Here is a 26,491-nt window from a genome sequence, read left to right as displayed (position 1 = left end):
ACCAGCCTCCTAGTCCTGTGCTTCAGGGGAACTTCTGGACTGACTCTTAGGCCTGTGGCCAAAGCTGCAGCGTGGCTTCTTGCCACAAAGTACCCTGGGCATTGCCCAGAAGGGTCAAAAAGGAAGCTTCAAGCACAGCACCTGCATGACCCTGCTACAGCAAGCCCCGACAGGGCAGATTAAATAAAGCACTTTGCTTGGCTGCATCGTTTTAAGAGCTTTGACTGTACATTCACTCACAGGGTAGTTCAAAGGCCTCGTTTATTGCAGCTCCAGACAGAACACAGGCACTGCCCCTCCCCAGGGTCACGTACAAAGCCAAGGTGAGCCCTCTGAATCCTAAACCCCCACGGGGGACTGGGTACAAGCAGCACTTTTTGATCAGAACCTTCTCTTTCATTCAATTTACTTGTGCAAGACCAGCTAGACTCTTTGCCCTCCCTTTACAGCACAGGGAAGGATTTTTTTCCTCTCTCTCCTCCTCCTAACCTTCCACCTCAACCAGGGACGGTTGGAGGAAAGCTGACTCCACATGCAGGATTATCTGTAGCCGCCGGGAAGCCATGGGAACCAGGAGGAGGAACTGCTCTCCCTTTGGTCTGCCTGCCAGCTGTAAGCGCAATCCCTTTCTCTGAAAAGGGGGGGGCCTGCCGCCTTCACTCGCAGCCGGGAAGGGCAAACCATTCTCTGAAGCTGATGTCAGAGCTGGAAACCCCCCCCCCCCCCCCCGCCCTTGCCGTGATGGCGGCCCCGGTTCCCGTCGGTCGGCGGGGACAGCTCCCGGGGGAGAGGCTCAGCACCACGGACAGCTTCCCCCCCCCCACCCCGCCCCCCGGCTCCCCATCCAGCCCCCGACGCTTCCCGCTTCCACCATTCCATCCAGGAACAACCAAACCGCCTCCACACCTGCACTTTTAAAAGCCCATCCCCGTTCTCCCTCCCGGCCATCGTGCCGGTTAGCAAATACCGGGATTTCCTCGCTGTCTGTTAACAGTTCTGTTGCTAGACCACAAAAGGGATGGTTTCCAGCCCTGAAAACCTCATCTTTGCTGGGAAAAGCCAATTCTGTGCCAAAAATTCACAGCCAGAGAAGCCTCAATTTAATACCACCAGGGACAGGCCTGACTCACGTTCCCTCTTTTCTCTCACCATCAGGTACCAGGCTTCTTACGCCACGCTAGGGGTGCTGCTGCCCGAGCCCTCGCCCAGGAGCTCGCCCCCTCAAACACACCCCACCTCGCAGTCGTTGCCCAGTTTTATTTCATTTAAAATCCGCTGTGTTAAATATTTTAGTTACAAGTTCTGTGTAGAGGGTAAGAGTAATAGACTCTGCAGGCACTAGCAACCCCCTCACTCCCCCATACATGTGTGCGCTATCGGATTAAGGACTGCCCCCCTCCCCCCAAAACCAGCAGCCTTGGGCTGGGATATACATTACACTGAAAGACCCGGCACCCCCCCCAGCTCTTGGCTGGTAGCGGGCCAAGCCCTCGCACGCAGGAAGCCAGCAGTCGGATCCACCGTCGGTGAGCTGTGATTCAAGGACAGCCGCTGGGGGCTGGTTCTTACCCCCGTGTCAGGCATGTAATGGTGAAAGGGTTGTCCCCCCAGGAACAGTGCTACCTCCACAGAGGTCACGGGCTCTGCCCACCCGGACACGAACATTCACGCCACAGTGACCAGGCTGGAGAGAGACAAACGATCTCCAAGGGAAAGCAGGGAAGCTGCCACCGCTGCGTTCCTGTCTGTGGAGGGAGTGTAACTAGGGCACTGCCAGAGGCGTGACACCTACCTCAAGCCCTGCTCTGATCAAAACCTCTGCTGCAGGCGGCCTGGGAGGCCCCAGACTTCCCTCGCAAGGCAGATGAGTGTGACATATTTTCAAACAAAACAGGGACAGAACAGTAGCCTTTCCTCTCCTCTCGCTCCCAGGAACCTCAGTGCTAGGAAATAAAGCTGAACCTGCCTTGGAGCGGCAGGAAGGGTACCCTAGCACAGCAGCAGCAAGCAGTTTCCACCGGTATAGGACAAGCTAGAGGTGAGAGTTTGGTGCTGTGGGGGAGAGGATGCCATCTAGATGGCTCTGGAAAGGCAGTGCCATTCAGTGGCTGGCCCACTGGATAGCACTCCTCATGAGAAACTGAACCTTAGTTAAACAGAACAGGAAAGGAGGTAGGAGCGATCCCCACAATTCCCTCCGGGGCAGCTCTGATCACAGCGGAGGGGAGGGAGACTGGAATGACCCCTGCCAGTTCCTGAATGCCCTGCATCGTCCCTGCTGGTGCTGCGGCCCTGCCCTGGGTGGGTTGTGTGGGGGTGTAGCTGCTCTACAGGTCGAGCAGCAGCACGCGGGGATCCTCCACTGCTGCCTTGATCTTGCGCAGGAAAGTCACCGCCTCTCTGCCGTCAATCAGCCGGTGATCGTACGTCAGCGCCACGTACATCATGGGCCGCACCTCGATCTGAGGAGGAGGAATAAGACAGGCATTAGTCAGCTCAGCCCTACTGCCTGCACGATGCCCTCCTGTGAATTCAGGGAAAACCTGGCTTTTTCCTATCCTGAACGCAGGGCTCAGGCCCTCCTGGATGCGGCCTGCCTGGCAGGATTAGCCACCCACACTCATTCACCCAGGCACTGACCACCACCCAGGCTGGGTCCATAGCACACAAGACAAGGTCTCTTTCTGGAGCTGTTCTCTATCGCAAAGGCCACAACTTCTTCCTCCACCCCACACCTAATCTGCTGATTATCCAGTTCTCCCCCTCACGGATAGGACCAGACCCTCTGCACAATTCAGGCAAGTACCAGTGCCAGCAAAGCTGCCCTGCACCCATTAGTCTCTGGTCCTCTTTCACAGTAAAGCCTTTTAGAAGTTGACACCAACCCCCCCAGAAAAAGCATATGGCCTATGGTCCTCATCCCACTGAGTCCTCCCCTCTGTTCACTGAAACCTCCTGTGCAGCTCCACCTACCTTGCCTCCCACAGCCACAGGCCTGTCGACGATGGCATGCATGCCTAAGATGGCAGACTGGGGTGGGTTAATGATAGGTGTCCCAAAGAGTGACCCAAAAACCCCTCCGTTGCTGATTGTGAAAGTGCCGCCATCCATGTCTTCAATCGCCAGTTCATTTTTCCGTGCCTAGAAGAAAAAGTAAGGTCTTAGAAAACCACACAGAAAACAACACAGGCAAAGGACAACGGTTTTGATGTTCACCCTCTCCAGGAATAAATGCTGACGGCAAGAACTTTGCTTATTGACCTGTTCAGCTGTAAACCAGAATGAATTACTTGAAAATGCATCCAGTCTTTAGATCTGAACATTTACCAGCTTTGGGGAAGGATTCTCCTGCCTTCGCTTTCAACTCTAGCTTTTGCAGGAGACAGACACAGGGACTTGTAGGCCCAGGCAGTTCAGCCTTGGCCTCTAAAGACAAAGGTGAAGATACACGATGTCACCAATGTATAATTTGTGGTCTTCTGGAAGGACAAGTAGATAGGCCTGTCCTGTAAGGCATGGGCACAGATATAGCTGTAACTGGATCACTCCTCACAGCACAACTCAGTGTGTCAGAGGTCAGAGATGACGACACAGAGGGACTGAATGAATTCATGCCTATCCAGCACCCCAATCCTTCCCATTCCTCCCAATCTTTTTCAGAAAAACCTCCATCTTTCCTTACCTTCTCTCCCAGCTCGTAGATAGCACGTTCTATGTCAGCAAAGTTCATGTTTTCTACATTCCTAACGACAGGGACCACAAGGCCCTAGGGAGAAGCAAAGTGCACGATCAGCAAATTCACCGCAGCAACACACAGATAACCGTTATCGGGCAGGAGCCTGGCCTCAGCCCAGCAGAGTTCCTGCCTCCTCCTCAGCCCACAGCAGGTGGTTGGCAGAGCTGCCTCACCCCTTGGCAGCCTGCCGGGAAACCCGACAAGACACACACGAAGGGCTGACACCATAATGAGACATCTTCTTTGCCTCTGTAAGCCCATCTCATAAAATCAACCAAGCTTGTCTGGATGCAGCTCCGTGTCCATAAAAGCAGGTGAGGAGGTGGGCAGAGTTCAGCTGCCACCTCTTTCTAAGTGAGAAGAGCAGAGTCCCTCTGTGTTGGACCTCCCCTAGACTTTGGGAGCAGTGACAAAACTTCAGCCCTGGCCAAATTTCTTGCCACATAACAGAACCAACTAATTCAACATCTGTATCTCCACCCTATACTCTCCCTGGACAGGAACATCTCCTTGATCCAGCAACGTGATTTACAGAAATGGTGGGACAGCACAGCAAGGTTATCCAAAGGACAGGACATGCAAAGGACAGAGCATACTGTCCATGCCATATCCTCATGTGCCCAGGAGAAAAAGGATTTCCCTAACCTGACCCTACTCTTTAACCACTGAGATCTACATTGACCTTGTTACTACATCTCCTAGTACAGTGAAAGAATATTCTTGGTCCTCCATCTTCTCCCAAAACCCATCTTGGCAGTCCACAGCGTATCAAATGTCTCATTTAGAAGTTCAGTCTCCTCAGTAAGTTTCTGGTGCAGAGGAGCTCAAAGATGAGTTGGCTCAAAATATAGGACCATCCCAGACCCAAAGCTGTAGGAACCATGGCCAAAGTATCCAAGGTACCTACCCGGGGAGTTGCTACAGCAACACTGATGTCCACATAGTCCCTGTACACAATCTCTTTGGTCGTGTCATCAATCACTAGAAGGACAAAAAAACCTGTGTTACACATGCAGTACCCAAGATCAAGGGCTCAACAGGCCAGAAGCAGCCACAAAATCCTAACAACTTGCTCATCTCTAGCTTAAACATAACTCCAGAGAAGAATGAGCCCTCACTGCACCTATGGGAGAGCCAACCAGCAAGCTCTTCCCTCTGTGGGCTGTGTACACATGGCCCCAGCCCCACTCCTGGCAACCCCTTCCTAATAGAGCCCCTCTTGGCAAGCTGTACTCTACCTACCTAAGTGGCATTAGCAAAATCAGCTGCAGCGTGTAGGACCATCCCCGCTTTTCCTGCATATTTTACTTGCCTGCCCAAGCTATTAGCCCTGCCATGGACTTGGCCACCTGCATTCCCCCACTCTGCCGCGTTCACTGGCAAGACGTGCAACTCACCAGCAAGGGTCACCACTCACCTGCATTCACAACGGGCTGGTCCTGCAGAGCAAAAGCTGCAGCTTTCACAAAAGCTGACATGAAACCTAGCTTCAGGTTGTGCTTTTTCAGGAAGGTATCCTTGTGTACGGCTCTCATCTCCCGGATGTTGCTGCAAAACACATGATAATGCTGGTCAGCATGGAGTCCAAGAAAACACTGTTCCCTCACCCCACAACACACTTCAGTGCCAGCCCCAAGGACTGCAAACCTGCACCAGCAACTGGTAAACCACCAGTCTGCAGAAAAATCTTTCAAATGTCATGGGTGAAATGGGCTGAGGGTGGCTCCAAGGACCCTGCCAAAAGATCTAACAGGAACTGGTCCTGGACTACAGTCTCAACAGGACAGGGTTATCTGCTTGGCCCGCGCTGCCAAGCACAAAAGCAAGATGTGTTATGGTGTACTTCCTGCTTAGGCCTGATGTCGCCACTGATTCTCTGGAGAAACCACTGCCAATACCAGTGTGGCACCGCAGAGAGCAACTCCAGGTGTGGCTGAGCCAACCCTGGAAGGGTAGAAAACCAGGAAATGCCAAGAGCAGAAGAGATGCTCGTGGTGACTGAGGCAAAAGACTTCAACCATTGTGCAAGTCCAGCACCAGCCAGCACGACAATGCCTCCCTACCCAACTCTTTGGCATTGGGAGTTGAGTGAATATGAAAGAAATCTCTCCAGATGTTATGGTAGTGGTTGCCAGCCCACTCACAGCCCTCAACCAGACTAATCATGTGTTCCCCACTACTTCTATTTGTCAGAACTGAGGCCATTTACAAAAGGTCAACCAAGCTGCGGCTACAAGCTCTGCCTCTTCCAGGCTAATACCAGATGCTGTGGAATCGCACGGTCCATCCCTCCCCCCTCCAGAGACCTTGAGTCTTTGAAGAGACAGTTTCAGCAAGGGGCAGGGGTCTCCACGATTTAGAGTGTTTGTTTTCCTGCACCTAACCTTGTTTAGGGCTAGGATTACTGCCCAAAGACATTAGTGCCTCCCAAGACACAAGGACTGCAGCAATGAGAATGAGGTTTGCTATGAAACTGGCTTATTATGGCTTCCTCCTTTCAGACACTGACCCCCGTGGGAAGCAGGACGCCCCACCATAGGCCCTCACGAGTCAACCTCACAGAAATCAATCCAAACCAGATTACCAGATGCAATGAGAGCCCGAGGCCAGCGTAAAGCGACACCTCAATCAGCCTCCGAGAGGAGATAAAGCTGCAGCACTTCCCCTCCAATGAAGACTATTTTGCCAACCTTATTGTTCTGAGACCCAAATATTTACATGTTTTGTCTTAAGGAGCAGAATAGGATTTCACAAGGCAATTTGATTTGGGCACAATTTCCCCTTAATGCACTGTAACATAAGATGCCCACCCTCCAAAGCCATTAGTGCGCTCAGTCCGTGCAAGCACTTGAGTCAGGAGACCCCCACCCGTCTGGAGGGGATGGGGAAGGATGCTAGTCTGTCTCTGGAAAGCTGCACTATCCAACAGTAAGGGCCTCATACCTATGTACTACTCACCTGAAAGGCTGATGAGCCCTGGGGAACCACCTCATGGGAAGCTAAATATGCCCACCTCCAACAGCAGTAACCTGGTGGGGTGGCAGAAAGCAGACGCTCCACTGTGGTGTCTCCTAATAACCACTATACAAGTGACACTAGTCACTCCTGCTCTTCTGCTCAACATCTACCAGTCCTCAACCAAGAACCACACAGATGAAGAACCAGGTTGCCCCTTCTACTAGCAGCAGATCACTGCCGAGAAATGGCAGGCTGTTAGGAAGTTGTGTACCCTTCTCACACCACAACACCAACATGGCCTTGAGGAAGCTGTGCAGATAGTGGTACACACCTAAAAAAGACGTCCCAAAAGACAAGTTGCCAATCTCTCCAAAGAGAATCAGCAAGGTCTTGGCTGCTATTTAAAGATGACTGCCTGCATCTATTTCTACTTGTAAAGGGAAAAAGAGGTCTGCTCCTCACCTCATATCGATCTCATTGAAAGTGGTCAGCATGGCACATGTATTCTGAGCCTCCTTCAGCCGCTGAGCAATACGCTGACGCATCCTATTCATTTTCACCTGAAAATTAAAAAGATGTAAGCAGAAGCTGCCTCAAGTTGATACAAGGGGCAAAACACAGAAGAAACTCAAAAGACCCTTCTTCTTGCCATCTGGTTGACTAGCAATGGATGCCTAGGGCCAAGGTTTTCACTACAGCTCTCTCAGGAGCACAAGAGGCTGAGGAGTTGTTTTCACTACGGAGCAGCCCAGCTCAACACAGTTTCCAGCATAAGGCTAATGTGAGAAGAGCAAGACTGCTAAGAAAGCAGGCTGCTCAACCATGTTCTCTTAAAAACGCACAAGGCAGGTGAAGCAGCCTCCCGTCCCTTGCTGAGGGCTTGTTGACAGACCGAGCAGATCACACTAGGCCTTCTGTGGTCAGTTAGGAGAGCTCAAGACAAGACTTTTGCCTAGAAAAGACCTGTCAGATTGGACCTGGCTCTTCCTCCACCCCACCCCTAAGTGGTGCCCTTATGTAGGGCACTTTCCTATCTGTCATAGCCCCACTGAGCTGGGTGTGAACAGGTAGATATGGACACATCAAGAAAGCTCAAGGCTTACACCAGAACAAGTTATCACTGAGCAAGAGAAGTGTTGGTGAGGCCCCTGTTCCCGCAGCTTACCCTATGCTCTGATCTGGCACCTTTGCTGGGCACTGCCTCCCCAGGAGGGGCTGCCGCCGGGGCTGCAGCCGGCTTCACCGCAGACACTGAGGGTAAAGAACACATAGGTCAAAAAAGGAAGCCAGGGCTTGATCGCAACACCCTAAGGTAGAAAGCCTGTTTAAACTCTTTGTTTAAGCAACACAGCACAGAAGCAGCTTTGAATTAGGCTGCACAGGTATCGGGCATAGCTGAGCTCTCCAGTCTGAAGCATGCAGGGCAATAACGCGGGGAGGCCTTCACCATAAACGCCAGACTGTTTGCCGTCTTTAACCTTACACGCTCTCCCTAAGGAAGAGAGGTTTGAAAACAGGAGAAAATGGCTGTTGCCTCACCTGGTTTGCTGTCGATGGGCTGAGTTGACACAGGCGGCACTGGTGGCATCGTGGTAGGAACTGGTGCTGCAGTAGGGGGAGGAGCAGCCGCAGCTACAGGTTCAGGGGCTGCAGGAGGAGGAGGGGCTGCTGCTGGTTTGGCCTTGGCAGGAGCAGCTGAAAGACAAGGAAGAACCACGGTAAAGGCAACCACAGCTTCCACTGTCATGAATCCAACCAACCTGATAGAAGTTAACCCTCTGGCAGAGTGCCTTTATGTCAGCACTACTGAACCTGAACTGATAGAAGCCACCACAAGAGGATCCCACAGCGTAAGCGTTTTACTCATCGACACCCTAGATCTCACTGTGCAGGAAACTGTACGCTAAACAGAAAAGGGCCGAGAAGGGAGTTATATCAGGGGAATTCTCAATTTTAGCTTAGAGCTGCAGTCTCCTGCAGAGGAGCAAAAGGAAAGCTCCCCTCTCAGAAGGACTAAAGTTATGGTTTTCTAATGGACAACAGAACGGGAATATTTTCTTCCAGCTACAGGGGCAGATAAAGAAAACATTTAACCTCTCTCAGGATCCCTCTAAATGCCTTGCTTCCATCTTCAGAAAAAGATTGGTGGAAACAGGAAGGCCTGTGCAAGTTATACATTTCCGACTTACCTCCAGTTTTCCTGAGTTTGAACAGAGGTGTTCCCCCTTCCACTTTGCCACCATCAGGTACCAGAAGGGCTTCAATCACACCAGCTGCAGGGGCTGGAACTTGCACTGATGTCTGCAAGAAGGAAAATCAGTGAAATTCCCCCAAACACTGCATGGAGAACAAGTGTCCAAGAGAAGATGCCAATAAGCACAGACACACAGTGTAATTTGACACAGACTGTGGCTCTGTCTTGCACCATTTGCACAGGTTTTCACACCCTCCACTGGGATTTTGTGCCAATACTTAGAAGTTTCAGGAGATGCTGGCAGCGTAACATATAGCCTGATCTTCCTGCTCCAGGGTACAATCAAGAATTAACCCGCTGCCAGTATCTTACTGACAGCAACACCAGAAGCAGAACTTGGCATGGAGATTTAGCAAGAACTTCAAAGCTTAAGAGTCCTTTAAGGAGTGAGTAAACTTAAAGGCTAAATTTAAAACAATCTGAAGACATCCTGTGGCTCTGCAGATTTCTCCTGTTTAATCACAAACAGGTTTTGAAGCTTAGAGCACTGAAATTGGAAGGAGGAGTGGAACTGCAGTTCCAACAAACATCAGCACCACTGACGCTTAATCAAATGTGTAAGGAAAGAAGAGTTATCAGAGAATTCTCAGTTAAGGAACAGCCAGCTTTCACACCAGATGAGAAAAGCCTTTCTCCATGAAGGGAGAAGGAGACACAGGCAGGGCCTGCAGGCTCTTGGAGTTCTTAACAGGAGAGGAGCCATACAGAGCACTTGCTACAGAACTAGAAAAAGTTTTGGTCCAGAAAACTCCTACCTTGTCTGTTTCAATCTCACACACCACTTCATCTTCCGCCACTGTATCTCCAACAGCTGAATGACAGACATGAAGACCACTGTGAGGAGGGAGGTGTGCTCTGGCCTCCCCTCTTAACCCACAGCAGTCTCCCCCACTAACCCAGAATTTTCTCACCCCAGTTCTCCACAACTTCTAAAGAAAAGTCTAGTTCAAATAATCAATCTGCTGCACACTCAGTCTGATTCCAGTTTAGACATCACCCTTCACCTGGCATCACCCATGACAGAGAGATGCCGAGACAGCAACTGCAATCTTTACCCCTTAGAACTGCAATTAACCCCCTTGTTTGTCACAGACTGAAAGGCACAGAGCAAGCTGTCAGCCAGTGAACCACAACCCATCTCCGAGCTGTCCAGTGCAGCAGCAACGGTGCTGAGAATTTCAGGCAACTGCTTACCTTTCTCCCACCTGACATCTCCTTCTGTGACTGACTCTGCAAAGGCTGGTGTGTTCACCGTAACCACGTCATCCCCTGTGAGACAGACAGACAGACTTGAACATATTCAGAGCTCAAAACCTAAGGCTTTTCTTCATTCTCATCATCAGGACTCCAGCAGAGGGTGTAGCTCAACAGACATCAAACGTTGGCCTTCTTGCTTCAACACTGATTAAGATTTAAACACAAGAGAAATTCCCATCTGACTGAAAGTCACATTGTGATGGGAATGCCACACAAAATCTTTAGGGCCCTGGGACATAAACCCTCAGCCATCCATTGAGGTGGCCAAGACCAAAGATGGAAGAGGCAGCTTCAGGTGTTTCAGGACAGCAATAGGTAGCACAAGAGCCATCCCGCTGACTCCAGACTTTTTACTTACTATGTACTGCAGTGGTTCTGAAGTAGCGGACAGTGAAGACACTGGAGCTATTTACTCTGCAGAAAGAGAGAAAGATATGAACACAGAAGTACATTCCTCCGCAGGCTGCCAGCATCAAGCTCAAGTACAGAATTTACATTTGCTTAACTGATCTGAAAGGCTGCTCAGCTGTTCTGATGTATTTGTTCCAATGGACTCCTACCTACTGTTCAAGCTGCAACAATCCCACTAAGAAAGGAAACATTACAGCTTACCACCACTAGTGCTCTCAGAAACTCAGTGAGAACTGAAATTTATGGAATTTTAATTTAGGGAGACAACCCAACAGAACCCCTGTGGTTTAAATACTGATATAAAGCTGACCTAGCCAGCTCACCCTATGCCTAAGACTAGTGCAATAACCATTTTTTTTACCTCCAGATCAGGACTGTCAGAAGTCACTAGATTGCTCCAAAAAAAGAGAAAGCACCATAAATTGCCTATGACAACACATTCAAGAGAAAGCTCTATCTCTCCACCATATCCCTTTGCAGGGAGCTGGCAATCCCAAGCATTCCAAAGGATGTTTTTTATACCTACTAACACCACATTTGGAAACCTGAAGTGAACATGCTTTAGCACTTCCTCTAACACAGGCTACTTGGTGCAAATGGACCAGCATTTCAGGCTTTTATGGATGCACTCTTAAGGTTATTTCCCTAAATACATTTTTACAAGACCACCTCAGCAATGCAAACCTTGCCATATGAACAACAGCTCCCTGAACCACCCCACTTCTCCTGATAGAAATCCTACCAGGAGGCTACCATAGAGCAAACAAGACTTCCAGTCAGATAATCAAAGGGTAGAGATCCACTTATTACCAGTTTCCTCATTCCCGTCCCTTCCCGTTCCTCGGTATCTGGTCCCAAACAAAGCTTATTTTCTTTAAGCATGCCACAGTTCCTGATCTGCAAAAGCTAGATTTTGTTAGGGCTAGCTCCACACTCCTACAATGTGCCCAGGGATTTTATGACAGGCAACCATATTCTGCCTCCCAGTCCCCAGATCTTGCCAGGGCCAGAGCAGCCCCAGCCTCTCTACATCACAACTTTCCTAGGGATACTTACACAAGCTTCCTGCTGTTGGTGTAAGCCAGTCCCTGGCTCCCAGCCACACCTGTGAATGAGAATGGTGTTACCCCACAGGAACATTATTCAGCCCTCAAGTGTCCCTGTCAGGTAAAAGAGTGCAGAGGACACCACTGTCCACCCTGAAAGAAGCTTGGGACTAAGTGGAGAATACAGCCACACAGAGGCACCTCAAGGCTATCAAACCTGCCCAGAGCTTGCCAAGAACAGCGGTATTGTCTTCATCTAGATTTATAGAGATGGGAAAAACAGTTATATCTTGACTTCAAAGCTAATAAGGATAACTTTGAAAAGGGCAAACAAAGCAGCATCTACTCCAGTCAGAACAAAACCAGGAACAGCTACAAGGGACGCCTCCAGGACTGGTAAAAACCTTGGTTGCTGATGAGTTATCCTCAACAATACAGAGAGGTTCCTAATAGGAGCAAGGCATCAGTCTCCTAAGAGGCGCTCCCAGGAAGCCTTACATTTGTGTGGACAGGTAAGGAAGGAAAAAAGAATGAAAACAGGGTGTAGGGCAGAGTAGTAAGCCACCACCAACCCTCTTCTCTGTCCATCCCCTGTCCCAAGAACACTTCTTTTCTAGAACTCACAGCAGGGAGATACTTGCATAGCTTCTCAGTTTCACATACCCCACTGTCCCCTTCCCACACTGCTCACATGCCCTGACACTGCAATTTTTATTATGAACTGAACTCCTGTCCTTTGCCTCTTTCAGGGCACTGGGCAGTTTTCCAAACTGATCTTAAAGAGAGTCAGTGTAGCAACTGGAGAACATAATTATCTCAATTACACAATGCCAGGATGAAGAACCATTTCCTCACTTCATTTTTTAAAAAAGTGATATAATTTTGACACCATCCCTGACTGAAGAGCTGACATTGGAACTCTAGAAACCTGAAAAGGTAAGCAAATTTAAGTAGTTTCTCAAAGTGGAATCAGAAGTGAGTGATATAATGCTATATAAACACAGTGCAGCTAGAAAAAACAGAGCTCTGGGAAAATCCAGTTTAAGCACTGAAGAGGAGTTCACAGGCGTACTAGATTTGACATGTCACTTAACACTCACCCATCATTTTCAAAGGAGTTTATTAGAGAGCTAGGCTCTGCATCAGCATGTGCTTCAAGCGCTGCAATGCTTGAACTACACTGTGCTGCTGCTGTGAAATCTTCACCAGAACCAAACGGATCAGGCAGCATGTACATTAGGCAAGGGAGGCACTCACATGGAAACACAGCTCATTTCACCAGATGTTTCTTCATTACATGATTGACAGAAACAAACCCCAATCAAACCTATTACCACTTTCCATCATCAGCTCTGTTCTGTCTAGGTAGCTCAAAATGAAATAAAAGCATAACACTCACCAGACAGAGAGCATCTTGCCAGAGTACAGTTCCCCTGTCAGAGAGAAGAGGAACTATCAGTATTGCAAAAAGACGAACCCACCCTAGAAGGACTTTGGTTTTCCCATGAGACCTGGATCAGAGAGAGGACCCACCATTCCCATGCTCTAGCCTGCAGACATGCTACTTTCCCATAGCGTGTTACAGTGGGAGATGGCGACAGCATCAACATCCTTCCCTTTGCTTTGTCTCCTTCCAGGATGCCTTCCTGTGGACGTTAAACCCGATACACTTGGTTTTCAGTTGTGCCTCCAGCTGTTTTGACCTTCTCATGCAGACTTTACTCTTTAAGACAAACAGATATCTAAAGACTCATTCACTAAAATTTGCTATGAATAAGAAGGTCAAGGATAGCTACTGGACACAATGAAAAAGCATCCCATGATGTTTACTCCTACAGTCACGAACGCAGCATCTGAGGGGTTTTTTGTTCATTTGTTTTAAGGCCATGGAGCCTTTGAACCCTAGAAGGCCATGACTTCCCTCGATGGCAAAATTTCTACTGCCTTCAGTGAGCCAGGAATTCCACCTTCTGGTGATGTTTCACTTCATACCCATGTAATCATTGACTGCATTCCTAGCTCAGCATAACATTCCTCAAAAGTAAAAGACATTTCAAGATATTCCAGTTACTTTCCCTATTGCTATTATACATTTCTCTAGCATTGAACCTGCAGATCTGGAGAACCTAAGAACTCTTTAAAAGCTATAGCAAAATATCACAATAACCATGACTAAAATGCAGTTGACTGGTCTGGAACAACAGCTACTCAACAGCTCTAGCACCCTTATCCAGCAGCTAAGGTAAGAGGTAAAAATTGGACTTCATTCACACCTTCAGTGTCCGAAGGGAAGCTTGTGTATAAGCCCTGATTTCAGCTGCACAAGAGCAAGGAGGATGGGATATAACTGATCTTAAGTATCAAAATAATCTGTGGAGCTGTGTGTCATGAGACAACATAGAGATCAAGGACCAAAGAGACACTTAAGCTTGTTACACTGTCTACAGGACAGAGTGCTGTAGCATGCAAAAATACTTTCAGTGGATACTTCCTATCGTCAGGGGCCTGGAACTGACCCCTTGGCGGTTTAATAATCCAAATTTACTGATGGATGTGGCTTCTTGGATAGTAATGCACAGTCAACTCAGTGATCGACGGGCAGTTCAACAGGGTTATGATTAGCTGTGCTGAGGATGCAGGCAGCCAGGCTGACTCGCTGCTAAACCAGCCTGGGTCTGGTAGAGCTCAGGAGCTCCAGCACAGCCCCATGCAGGTACCCAGCCTTGCCGGTCCACCACAGTGACCAATGATCCTGGACCGACAGTCCTGCAGAACCAGGTTCTGGCAGGCCCTTCTGGAGCCCCTGCCCCGGGTCTGGCTGGGGTAGGGAAAGCAGGGAGCACTGGGCAGCCTTTGCAGAGTCATCATGAATGCTACAACGCTTAATCTTGGTGCAGCACCGGCCCCCTGATAACTCAGATCAGGTTTGTGTAGAGCCAGCCCTAAGCTGAGATCATTAAGACAAACTTCAGCTTAACTCTGCTTGGTCAAGTGTCTAGAGCACCACAATCCTCAGCACGTATGTTAGTTCCTGTATTGATCAAATTCTTCCCACTTTCCGTAGTGTCCCAGATAATATGAAGTCGATCACAAATAAAAAACCAAGTGACCTGAGCTCCACTCTGCTCATTAATGTTTTCCTGGGTGGTTTATAAAAAAACAGTGGTTAGAGGTATTCCTAGCATCCTCGACAATAACTCGTTAAGAAAGAGGAACAGCCTCAGACTGAAGCAGAAACAGCCAATTTCATTTGCTCAGGACTGTTTAGAAGGCTTGTCCTAAAATTGTCATGAGAAAACACATCTGCAGCTCTCTTCCACAAGAGGTGCCAAGTCTGCATTCCAGAACTGCTGCAAAATTAAGGAAAAAATTGGCATCACTCTACCCTTCTGCCTTTTAGGTTAAGAAACGAGGGAAAAAGCTTTAACGTGGAGAGGAAACCACTAATAAAAGATACTGAGATTTCTCTGTCTTGTGTTCTGCAGAACTGCTGTGTGTCCGTCTCTTAACTACAGCACGTCCGAGATGCATGTGCAGCTCTGGGAGATGCCTGAAAGGGCTGTTTCCTGTTCCATTTTTTCCTGAAGGAATCTCTGCGATTGCACCTGTCCCTGGTATCACCTGGTTGAATCTGCTCTCTGCCTGATCTTGGCGCTTCTTCAGTGAAAATGGAAACATTTAGGTTTTGCTAGCTGGCATTAGCACTTTGGATCACTTTAAAAAAGACAACCTTCCCTTGGAGAAATAAGTCTTGGTCTAATTAGCTAGTGACTCACGTACCAAGTGATTAATTTTTCCCCCATGTTTCACATGACTTTCTCGGAATTGTTTTTACAACTGTTATTATGTCAAAGTGACCCTGGCACACAGTGTCCCAGGCCACACATTTCAAGGAGCCCTCACCTTCCAGTAGGTCACTACACACTGAAATACATTATGGAATACATCAGCTAAAGCGACAGCCTGCAGACCTACAGATTTCGTCTCTAACAGTGGGAACAGGGACCAGTTCAGGTAAGGACAATAACTGAACAGGAGGGTACTGTTAATTTCAACAGAGGCAAAACAGAAGCTGAGTGCTGGGCAGCTCTGGCAACAGACAAAGCAGCAATTGGTTCTCCAGCCCCAGCTTCTTCAAAGCAAAGAAGGTGCTGCTTTAACAACAAGGGTGAGTGTAAAGCACTGCTACACACAAAAACCCCACTGCACATCTTTAGCGGATGTTAGCACAATTATATATAGCATGGCGGGGCAGATGCTACCATGGGATGGAGATAACAATGCTGAGCGGTACAGGATACTGTTACTAAGACGACAGGCTGAGAACTCCTCCAGCAGGCGGGGAGGATCAAACAGGGAAGAAAAAGCGCTCTACAAACTCCTCACCAGATAAATAGAAGGTCTTGATTCGCAAAGCACCAAACGCAGCTCCTGATCAAACCATCCTTTCTTTTTCAGACTAGCTTTTCTCTGGACTTTTCCAGGTCATCCTTCAACAGCTCCTCCCCACTGAGTCTTGCACGCTCGGATGCAGGCTACTGATGTACATTCATGATTTCTACTTGATGTATGAATCCAAGACCTTTTTCTCTTTTACAAGATCATCAAAATCCAGCCAACCCTTCCCTACCCTTGTCGTTTCTTGCTGACGGTACTGTTCTCCCATTCAACCCTATGCTTGTGAATTTTCTTCATGTCTGTTGTCCTCACTTCTCCATCAGATGTTTGCCAAGTTCTGGTGTTTCCTTCTGTCTCTCTAAAAACCCTGTATCATTCCCTTTGACAAAAACTTACTTCCCATATCCCTACTGAAATGGAAACCAAACTACTACCACCATCTTGACTTCTCAGTTTCTCTAGCACATCTAACTAAAATTATCTCCCTTTCCTACTACTTGGCTATAACCTTCTGTAACCTTCCGATTTGCAGACTAGTTTTGTAAAAGGTTTGAATACTCCATTTAGCTTTCCTTCCTGTTCTGTATAATAACACAGCACCGCTGAGAGCCCACAAAGCTTAAATTTTGTTAAAACACCACTTAAATAAGCTTATTTTAAACTGCCCTATAATCGATTTATATCTACATATATGTATAACACAACTATATAGCTAGTTATAAATTGTATATAGTGCATTTTTATATATATATGCACATATTTATAAACACAAATCTGTTTGTAGCATCCAGAGACAAGCATTTAACATACAATAGCTCTATGGAGAAGCACAACATAGTTAAACGCTCAACATTACAATTAGCTGTCAACACTTGCTCGCCTTATATTCACATGATGGCTAAAATAAAATCTCACACTCCAAGACTTCAGCTGGTCATCTGGAAGAGAAGTGATCTTTTCCCTCCTGTAGCTATGCATATATATGTATGTAAATGCATGCATATACATATACGTATGTGCATAAAGCTATGCAAGTCTGCCATTTGAACGGAAGATGTGGCCAGAAGTCAGCAAACCACAGAACCCAGCTGGCCAAGAGCTGCCCCGGTGTTGGTTTCAGGAGCGGGCTCTGGTTATGAGACTCTGCAAAGCCCAAGTTACCGCCGGCACAGGTTACTGCCATCTCCGTGCCTTCAGAGCCTGCTCTGAACACCGAGCGCAGGGATTAAATAAGAAAGCAGACACCCGTTTATTCACCGTTTCTGCACCGGGCCCGCCCGGCCGGGGAGGGTCTCTGCCGGTGGCGGTGGGGGTGCGGCTGCCAACCGACGAGAGGCCCCCCAAACGCTTCGGCCCAGCGGCGGGAGGGGACTGCGGAGCCCGACAGGGGCGGTTTTGGGAAGGTTTTCCCGTCGGTCAGCTCTGCCCGGTGCCGCAGGCGAGCCGCCGCCTTTCCCGACGGGCCCGGTTCGGCCCGGCCGGAGCAGAGCGGTCCCGGGGTTAACGGCACAGGCACCGGCGGCGCCGGGCCCGGGAAAGGGCAGCCCCGCCGCGCCCCCCCCGCCTCCCGGCCTCGCCCCCCCCCGCGGCGGCGGGCGGGGAGGGAAGTGGGGGGGACATGACACGGACGCGTCCCGGTGCCCTTGGCGGCGGCGCCGTCCCCGCCCGCCCAACCGCCGCCCGCCCTCCCTCCCTCCTCCCTGCCCACGGCCGGTGCCCGCGGCGGGCCGTACCTGCCGGAGGGCGCGCAGCGAGCGGCCCAACGCCCGGCCCAGGCAGCGGGACCGCCACAGCAGCAGCATCGCGGCGGCGGCGGCGGCGGGAGGAGCCGGAGGGCGGACACCGGAAGCAGGCCCGGCGCGAGCCGGAAGCGAGCAGGGCCCGACCAACCTCTACGGAACGGGGGGAGCCGGGCCGGAGGGGCGGCACCATCGCGGGCGAGGGGGGTAGAGGGGTGAGGACAGGCCTAAGGCAGGGGCTGTGGTGTAGGGAAAGGCATGGGTACAGGGCTGTGGGGCGAGGACAGGCCTAAGGCAGGGGCTGTGGGGCGAGGACAGGCCTTAGGCGGGGGCTATGGGGCAGAGACGGGCATGGGGACAGGGCTGTGGGGCAGGAGCAGGCCGCGATACCTCAAGAGCCTCCTGTGGAACCATACCTAGCATGTCTTCCACAGCCCTGTGCAGGGCCAGGGGCCAGCAGATGGTTGGGTTGTGCCCTGTTGGTACCTTGTTGTCAGTACTTTTGTGCGGCCCTGCCTGTCCCTGGGCTGAACTGCCCCCGGCACAAGTGGACACAGGGGCTTTCACATGAGGAGTTACGTTACCTATGATTCCTGGTATGTAAACCCCCCGCTACATATTACCAAAGGGTGCCATTTCATGACACACTTCATGGAACCGACTCTGGATTGCTACAGGACAGCTGTACTGTCTTCCTTGACACATCGTGGGGTTGGGCTCATATAGGATGATACTACCATAAGCGACAGCTAGTGGGGTCTTGCACGGTTAGAAATTGTTTTAATTTAAAACAATTTCTAACCATGCAACTAGGTATAAGGAAAAAAAAATTAACAATGAGGGTGGTGAAACACTGGCCCAGGTTGCCCAGAAAGGTGGTGGATGCCCCATCCCTGGAAACATTCAAGGTCAGGTTGGACGGGGCTCTGAGCAGCCCGGTCTAGTCGAAGATGTCCCTGCTTATTACAGGGAGGTTGGACTAGATGACCTTTGAAGGTCGTCGTCTCCAACCTAAACCACATTGTGAGTTTATGAAATGGGCAAGGAGGGCATCTCACCATGGCAGACAGGCAAATGAGTCCACAAGTAAGTTCCATTCCCCAGCTGTGGTCTGTATGTTGAAAATGTGAATCCCCCAGCTAGCTTCTGGTTTCTGCCTTCTTCCGGGTTGGGAACAACAGGTGGAAGAAAACCCAAGGAACTCATTTACAGAATCAGTGAATTAGCTCGGGATAGTCATAAAAGGCTGTCTGGCAGCCAGGCATCTCAGGGAGCCAAGTCCAGGTTATGCACACGTCCTTAATTTAGCCATTGCTTTAATAATAGATGAATGGTAAACTGCAACCTTCAAAATAGTCTCCTAATACAAATTCACAATGTGCATCCTTGGCATCCTTTTCAAAGAAAAGAGGCTGAACAAAAATCAACAGGGGAGAGTCTCTGAGGCTTTGAGGATGTGCTGGCTGCTTTAATAAAAGGCAACAGAGCCAGAAAGACTTTCTGTCGGGGATTTCTCCACGATCTGTCTTTCAAGGGCTAATATCCCTGAACAAGACCACCTGATACCGACTGCCTCCTGCTGTACCAAATGAATACACCAAACATCACCATGTGATAATAAGCCTGTGGAGGCAAAGCAGACGAAGCCTCAGGAGTGGCACGCATGGCTAGGCTTTGTCCACCCGCCCCACAGCTCCTGCACGAAGCATCTCACAACCACCTGTGCCCCTGGGGCAGGTAGGTTTGTCCTGGGGCTGGTGCTGAGGCGGGCTCTGATGGCTGCAGCACTATCTCTAAAGCACCCTGCGATAAGCAAGGGACTTAGTGTTCCTGCTTTTCCTGTGTTGTTCCATTTCCTGGCCAGCCAAAATGCCTCTGTGTCCCGATGGCAGGGGATGCTGGAAATGCCTGGGTGCTTTCCATGGGAGCTGGGCAGTGCTTGGAGCTCCGGGCCGGCTGCTTCCTTGCCTGTGGCACTGCTTGCCTCTAGCCTGGCGTATTTGCATCATCTCACCACCAGTTCACCACCCTGGGTCCTGGATGGGATTTCCAGGCCAAATTGTAGGCAGAGTTGCTCATCTTGCCCTCTGCCCACCTGGGCAGCTCAGCACCAGCCCTTGCCTGCCCGACCCGAGGGGCTATGATCCTGGGAGGCGGCCAAGCGGCAGGGAAGGTGGCTGGACCCCAGCGCTGGAACTGACCTCCTGGACGTCTGTCCATCTGCATATTCAGAAGTCGTTCCCAGCCGGTTGGCTGCCTCCGGCCTCCCCACTCCCTCTTTAAAGGACCTGAGCGCAGTGGGAGGACACGTCGGCGCTGCCTCTGTGGCATCCCCGGCTGCCTGCCCTCTGGGCACTGCGCTCCCTGCACCCCTGCACCGAGCTGAGTGGGGCGGAGAGGTGACAGTGGCTCGGGTCGGGGACCGGTGCAGTGGCTGGGGAAGGCTTTGGGGGGATATTGGCAGTCCTGGAGGGGTGGCAGGGTGCTCCGTGCATGGCTCTCTCACTGAGGAGCATCTGGGGAGTCCATGTCAAGTGGCTCCCATTTTGGAGAGGACACGCTTGCCTTCCCTTCTGAGCATCTTTGTTTCATTCCTCATCCTTTTTCTTCAGGTAAGAGGGGCCTGGGCTGGTTTTTAGTGTTTTGGAAGGTGGCACTGGTGAAGGCAGGTAGTATGGAACCGAAGTACGCATGTGCTAACTCAGCGGGGAAAGGGCTGCATCAGCAGGAGCAGTTTGCTTGGGGCAGGACCTCCTGGTCCTATGGCACTGGGGAGGCTGCGGGGGGGAGCCAAGGCTGCCCACGGCGAGCTGCCATAGCCTGGGACCGCAGACTCTGCTCCCACTCTCCAAATATCTGGCAGAAAGCTGGTGGTGCTGGAAGCCTTAGGCAAGTGAAGGACTTCTTGCCAGCTGTGAGTTGACCTGCTTATGAAGGGTGTATCACCCTGGCTTTCTGGGGCTAGGAAGCCTCAGCATGGGGGACAGGTAAGCTCCCTGACCTTGCTGCTGAACACAGAGGAGGTGAGAAATTGTGAGCAAGTGCCCAAAGAGGGTGTTTCTATAACAGATTGAAGCATCCAAAACTGAAGCTGCAAGATGAGCTGTCTTGTGCCCGTGCCATGCAGAGAGGCTTACGGGTGGATGAAATCTCTGACGGCGTTGCATTTGCTGCGTGGCTTTGCTGGAGGTGGCTGGCAGGCGAGGAGGCAGCCGCAGGCGATGGTGAAGCTCGTTATACAGGGATGGGGGTGATGTTGAGAACTGCCAGCACCACAGCCTCGTGCTGGCCGCGGGTAAACCAAGCAGTTTGATTGTCCCTCATGACAGACTGCAAGGAAAATGAAATCCTAATGTTTGGGAGGGGTGGGGAGACAACATGGGAGAGCAACAAGTGGTGTCAGACAACCCAGAAAGTACTTGGTTTGTCAAGATTAGAGCTCTGCAAAAGGTAGAGCTCTCCCAGATACCTGCCTGGAGCAAAAGGCTGTTCGAAGAAAGGTAACCTGATGAAAACCAGTGAGTAGAAACCCATTTTCTACACTGTTTATTAGCCTGGGGGACTCGCCGTGGGTCAGACAGTCACCGGGACAAGAGACTGATGGTGTAGAAAATGATCAGACATTTCTGACTATAGTAAAAAAATCTCAGACGCTTTAAAGGTGTCTGAAAAAGACATAAACTGTCCTACTTCAGGGATGCAAAGCTACTGCTAATTAATGTCGATGAGGAAGAAGCATCCCAGAGGGACAGTTACTCTGTAATTGCCCAGGATATGAGCTTTTGCGCCTTCTTTAGCAAAGCTGTCCCAGCGAGCGAGGGAGTGGATCCCTGCCTGGAGTCAGCAGAACATTTCTAAGCCGGGGGCTGCTGGCTCAGTAGTTTTTCTTTTCCCCGGTAATCCCCATCCCCACCCCCGTTCCTTTTATTCTGTATTTCAACAACTGCTTAGGAGCACTGTGCTGTGTTAGCCTGAACATCACCCTGCCCTCAGGGCTGTGGTGGCAGGTGCTGGGTGCCAGCAGAAGCACGCAGCAGCCATGCCCTGGCTTAGCTGCTACATGTCATGAATGCCTTTGCCGGGGATATAGCTTCCGTCCTCGAGCACCCGAACCCACCTTTGCCTGGGCGAGCGTGGCAGAGGGCTCCATTTGGTGCTCACCACCCTCGTACCCAAGTCCGCAAGCCCAGAGGGGAGTTTCCCCAAAGACCCCCAGAGCAGGTGCAGCTGGTGGTGGGGGAAGTCCACACTGCCGGGCCCGTCCAGGGCTCAAACCGTGTGAAATGAACTCTGGGCACCATGAATGCCTGCCTGGTAGGTGGCAGTTGTGATGGTGTCCAAGGCTTTGCTGCTGTCATGCAACTCCCGACAGCCTGCTCAGGGGTTTGGTAGTACCAGGAGCAGGGAATGGTCTGGGAACAGGGATGCCCCAGGAATCTGGGAGAAAAATCTCTGGCCATGTGCATGCAGAGATGCTGTATGATGTCCTGCCTGCTGACGTTTCTTGCTCTTTCTCCAACTCCACACCTCTAGCAGGCTGAAACATCAAACACCTGGGAAGCCTGCCAGTCCATCACTGGAAATGATCTCAAACCAGCTGAGGGTCAGCCCTCTGGTGACCAGGCAGGAAGAAGAGACAATGGATGGCAGCACTGCCTCTGAGCAGGACAGAGACCGTGCCACTGCAGGGCACAGCCACAGGCTGAAGACGGAGCCCTGTTTCCAGACCAACTCTCTCTTGCCTTCCCCCAGCACATCCCTGATATCACAGCTCCTCAGCCACCCAATGGTTGGCAGGAGCCTGGATCCTTGCATCCTTTTCCCTTCTTCCCAGGCAGTGGCCCTGCCTCAGGACTATGAGTGTAGTGCCTCTCCTGGGGAAGGAGCAAAAGCCCTGGCTTTCCCCACAACCCGAGCCCCAGCTTCCATGCCCTGTGCTGGTGACAGGGACCAGCTCTCTGACCAGCACCTACGAGCCAAGCGGGCCAGAGTGGAGAGCATCATCCAAGGCATGAGCCTCCCACCAACCCCCCAGGCGTTTGGCACCAGCCTGGAGGCAGCTTTTGGGCACGAGAGGGAGAGGGGTGGTGAGATGCCCCGGGAGACCAAGAGGAAGCTGAGGGTGCCCCAGCAGGGCACAGGGGCAGCCGGGCAAGTGGTCCCCATGGTGGGTAGTCCCCATGCTGAGGGTTGCCAGCAGCTGAAAGAGCAGCTCTGCTTTTTAGAGCAGCAGCTGAGGTGGCTTCAGGAGAAGTTCTCCCAGGTCTGTGACTCTGTGGATGCTGCCCAAACCCAGGAAGGTGCCGAGAAAGCACATCCACTGCCTGGAAAGCCTGGAGACAGACCAGACAAGGACAGTGCTGCTGCCACTGGCAACCTGTGCAAAGTGCCTCTCCAGAGGAGCATCCTGGAGATGCATGGGCCAGAGGAGGACAAGGACAGAGGTGACACAGTTGGCTTGCCCTCAGCAGCAAGGGTCCTCTCTCAGGCGCTGAAGGACGAGCTGGCTGGGGTGACATCCCAGGTGGTGGACTCTGTTCTGAAGACCATTTGGCCAAAGGCAGCCAGCCACCTTCTGCAGCAGCACCGCAGCCTCCCAGTGTCGGGGCCAGGTGCCAGGTGGGAATATTTTGCTGCTGGGAAATGCAGAAAGCCACTTGCTAAGCCATCTCCCATGAGTGCACTGGGCTCACTAAGCTCTCCCCAGGCTGAGGCCCTGTCAGGAACTTCAGGGAAGAGCCCAGGCTCTCATGCTGTCTCCTTCAGTTCAAAGGGGGTCAGAAAACCCTGTCAGGTACGCAACATGGGTTGTCCACTGGGCTCAGCCACCCCCGTCCAGGACAGCCAGCTGCTGAGCCAGCTGCTGGGCTGCAGCCAGCACGGCCCCTGGGGCAGCAGCTCTTGTGGGAGCCCCTCTGCTCCGGAGAGGGGTCCTCCGGAGTCCCTCAACTTGCACTGGGGAACTGTCAAACTGAGGTCATCAGTCGTGAGACAGCAGCAGCAGCATCCCCTGCCCCTGAGCCCTGCTGACGTGGAGAGCCTGGCGCTGCTGCCAGCTGGCAGGGATGGCTGCGGGGAACTGCAGGCTGTGATGGATGGGGCGCCCTTCACCTCCACCCATGTATCCTTTGGGGGCAGCTGGAGAGATCCCTGGGCTCAGCTGGAGCTAGAGAGATCCCTGGGCTTGGGTGTGCTCCCCTTGTCCTCCAGAGCCACAGCTTGGCACAGTCCCTGCCGGTCTCCCCAGGGCCAGGGTTCTCCCTGCTCCACAGAGGGCTAAAAAGGGGTGGGCAGGAAAGGGGTGCTGAGTTATGGAGGGGCACTGCTGCTCCTCAGGGTTGGTTAGATGCTGTAGCATAGCTGAGGGTAAAAGTCAGGAGCTCCCAAGCCTGCTCTTAGGCTATCCCGGTGTTCGTGTCATCCTATGCCAGGAACAGGTGTTTCATGGATATCCCTGTTCCTACCAGCCTGGGAAGCACTGTGGGGAGCAGCAGCTTCCCCAGGGATGTTGAAGGGAAAAGCCCAGCCAGGGACAAACTCCCTCCACCCTGCTGCCAGGCCATGGGAAGGGGTTATTGCAGGCACCAGGCACGTGTGTGCCAAGGCCAATCAATGCTTAGGGAGGCTCCAGTCGGGCTGCTGTGTGCAGGCTTTCCTTGACCCCAAGGCAGATCCAAGAGGCGCTGACCCCCGGCCACCTGAAGAAGGCCAAGCTGATGTTTTTCTTCACCCGCTACCCCAGCTCCACTCTGCTGAAAACCTACTTCCTCGACGTGCAGGTAAAATGGCAGCACCTGGTGCTGGTGCCCAGCAGGGCTCCCAGGCAGCATGGCACCCAGCCCGCATTGCTGGGGAACCCTAGGGAAGGGGATGCTCTCGTGTCCCCCCCCAGCCTTGCTTGCAGGAGCAGGGGGACAGTACACATTTCAGCGTGGGCTGCCCCAGAGCGGCTGCTTGTGGCCACGGCAGATCTGGGCTGCCAGGTTTTCACTCTGTGCTTTTGAGGCATTGGGATTAAAGCACATCAGGAACGTGCCTCCCCACCACAGGGCTGGTGGGATTTGAATCTCAGTGAGGAGAGGCACCATGGACACCCCCATGTCACAGTCCTGGCTGATGCTTTTGCACCCTTGGGGCAGGGATGGTTTTGGGGCCAGGCCACGGCACGTGGCTGGGCTTTGGGGGGCCCATGGGTCAGGAGGCTCCGAGCTGGTGTAACGCCTGTCCTCCGGCTCTCCCCCCCGCAGTTCAGCCGCTGCATCACCTCCCAGCTCATCAAGTGGTTCAGCAACTTCCGTGAGTTTTACTACATCCAGGTGGAGAAGTTTGCCCGTCAGGCTCTGCTGGAGGGCGTCGTGGATGCTGGTGCCCTCCGGGTCTCTCGGGACTCAGAGCTCTTCCGTGCCCTCAACACACACTATAACAAGGGAAACGACTTCGAGGTGAGGAGGGGGAGGTGGGGGGCTGGTGGGGCTTGCCGAGGCAAGGGGGAGCTGGGGACCTGGAGGTGCTGTGGGCTGATGCCCATCTTGCTGCAGGTGCCAGGGCGGTTCCTGGAGGTGGCCAGCCTGACGCTGCGCGAGTTCTTCAACGCCGTCAGGGCAGGCAAGGACGCCGACCCCTCCTGGAAGAAACCCATTTACAAAATCATTTCCAAACTGGACAGTGACATCCCAGAAGGGTTCAAAGCCACGAGCTACTCCCAGGAACTGCTCCACAGCTGAGTTTCCATGAAAGCCACCCTGAATCCTGCGTGCAGCCACTGTGTGCTAAGCACCTCCTGGGCACTCTGTACAGCATTCGCTATTCTGACTATTTTCTCTCTGTCCTGTAAAACAGCTCCTTGGGTGAGGTCTGTTGCTTGCCTCAGGCACTGGGATTTTATGCTGTGTGTTTTATTCCCCTGGTCAAAGCCAGTGGGTCCTGCTGGAGACCCATGGAGGGGAGGGATGGAGATGAAGCCATCAGGTTGGAGCCTGGGAAATCGCCCTGCCCCAGCTCTTCCTGTGACCCTGGGCAAGCCGCCTTCCTTCTCTTTTCCACAGAGGGCCACAGGTCAGGGCAAACAGCCTTTCTGTTTATAAAGCAGGTGGAGGTCCTAGCAGCGGGCAAAGTTTTCTTGGCGCAGCAGACCGGTGGCTGTGCCCGGTCCAACAGCACGCCTCCGTTTCTGTCCAGATACAACACACCAGTATCCAAAGATAACAGCTGGTGAATTCCAGTGTTTCAAGCACCCCATGAGGATGGTTGACCCTGTCTGGAAGATGTAAAAACAATGTTTGTCGTAGACAACCCAAACAACCTCCCGCCCCTGCCCTGCCACCTCCCCTGTGCTATTTGGCAAGAGCCCCTCCGTGCAGCTGCATGCTGGGGCCAAGCAGGTGAGTGTGTGCTGGTGGAAGCACCCCAGGAACATCCCAAACATCTCGGCTCCACAAACCTGTCCATGGTAAAAGGGGAGCACGTTATTTGGGACCTGTTAGTCCCTCTGGATTTTGACACGAGCTATCCCTGCTGGTGAGGAGCTGGCCCTGTGGTCTGCAGCCCCATTGCTGTAGGGGTGTAAACCCAAGGAAATTTCCTTTCCTTGTGGCCACTTTTCCACCTGACAGTGTGGTGTTTTGTGTTAAGGGCTCTTGCATCCTGTCAGAGGTGGCAGTGGGGTGGGAAAGGCTGTGAAGAGGAGCGAGGT

General features: G+C 51.8%; 2 protein-coding genes across 2 annotated transcripts; one reads left to right on the top strand and one right to left on the bottom strand.

Moving 5' to 3' along the window:
- Positions 1 to 243: 243 nt before the first annotated feature.
- DLST (dihydrolipoamide S-succinyltransferase) lies at positions 244 to 17,920 on the bottom strand. The gene is made up of 15 exons (XM_074148514.1): positions 17,794 to 17,920; positions 13,062 to 13,095; positions 11,673 to 11,721; positions 10,564 to 10,619; positions 10,143 to 10,217; positions 9,704 to 9,759; positions 8,884 to 8,995; positions 8,234 to 8,389; positions 7,860 to 7,945; positions 7,157 to 7,254; positions 5,154 to 5,284; positions 4,644 to 4,717; positions 3,683 to 3,766; positions 2,974 to 3,141; positions 244 to 2,462 (listed from the first exon to the last, which is right to left on the bottom strand). Exons 1-15 carry the CDS (start codon positions 17,860 to 17,862, stop codon positions 2,328 to 2,330), a joined length of 1,383 nt encoding a protein of 460 aa, XP_074004615.1. The 5' UTR covers positions 17,863 to 17,920; the 3' UTR covers positions 244 to 2,327.
- A 4,461-nt stretch (positions 17,921 to 22,381) lies between these two features.
- On the top strand, positions 22,382 to 25,523 carry PROX2 (prospero homeobox 2). The gene is made up of 4 exons (XM_074149580.1): positions 22,382 to 23,920; positions 24,471 to 24,578; positions 25,047 to 25,241; positions 25,338 to 25,523. Exons 1-4 carry the CDS (start codon positions 22,382 to 22,384, stop codon positions 25,521 to 25,523), a joined length of 2,028 nt encoding a protein of 675 aa, XP_074005681.1.
- The last annotated feature ends 968 nt before the right edge of the window (positions 25,524 to 26,491 follow it).

The sequence above is a fragment of the Numenius arquata genome, chromosome 6, assembly GCF_964106895.1.
Source record: "Numenius arquata chromosome 6, bNumArq3.hap1.1, whole genome shotgun sequence".
Classification (NCBI taxonomy): Eukaryota; Metazoa; Chordata; class Aves; order Charadriiformes; family Scolopacidae; genus Numenius; species Numenius arquata.
The sequence above is the reverse complement of the archived record's forward strand: the minus strand, read 5'-3'. Positions and strand labels throughout refer to the sequence as shown.

What these genes read in the sequence shown, in the direction of transcription:
- PROX2 (XM_074149580.1), top strand. Translation starts at nt 22,382, where the DNA reads ATGATCTCAAACCAGCTGAGGGTCAGCCCTCTGGTGACCAGGCAGGAA. An exon ending in CGCCCTTCACCTCCACCCAT is followed by an intron (nt 23,921 to 24,470) that starts GTATCCTTTGGG and finishes ACCCCAAGGCAG; the next exon opens with ATCCAAGAGGCGCTGACCCC. An exon ending in ACAAGGGAAACGACTTCGAG is followed by an intron (nt 25,242 to 25,337) that starts GTGAGGAGGGGG and finishes ATCTTGCTGCAG; the next exon opens with GTGCCAGGGCGGTTCCTGGA.
- DLST (XM_074148514.1), bottom strand. Translation starts at nt 17,862, where the DNA reads ATGCTGCTGCTGTGGCGGTCCCGCTGCCTGGGCCGGGCGTTGGGCCGC. An exon ending in GCCCATCGACAGCAAACCAG is followed by an intron (nt 7,946 to 8,233) that starts GTGAGGCAACAG and finishes CTTTACCCTCAG; the next exon opens with TGTCTGCGGTGAAGCCGGCT. An exon ending in CCAGCCCGTTGTGAATGCAG is followed by an intron (nt 4,718 to 5,153) that starts GTGAGTGGTGAC and finishes TTGTCCTTCTAG; the next exon opens with TGATTGATGACACGACCAAA.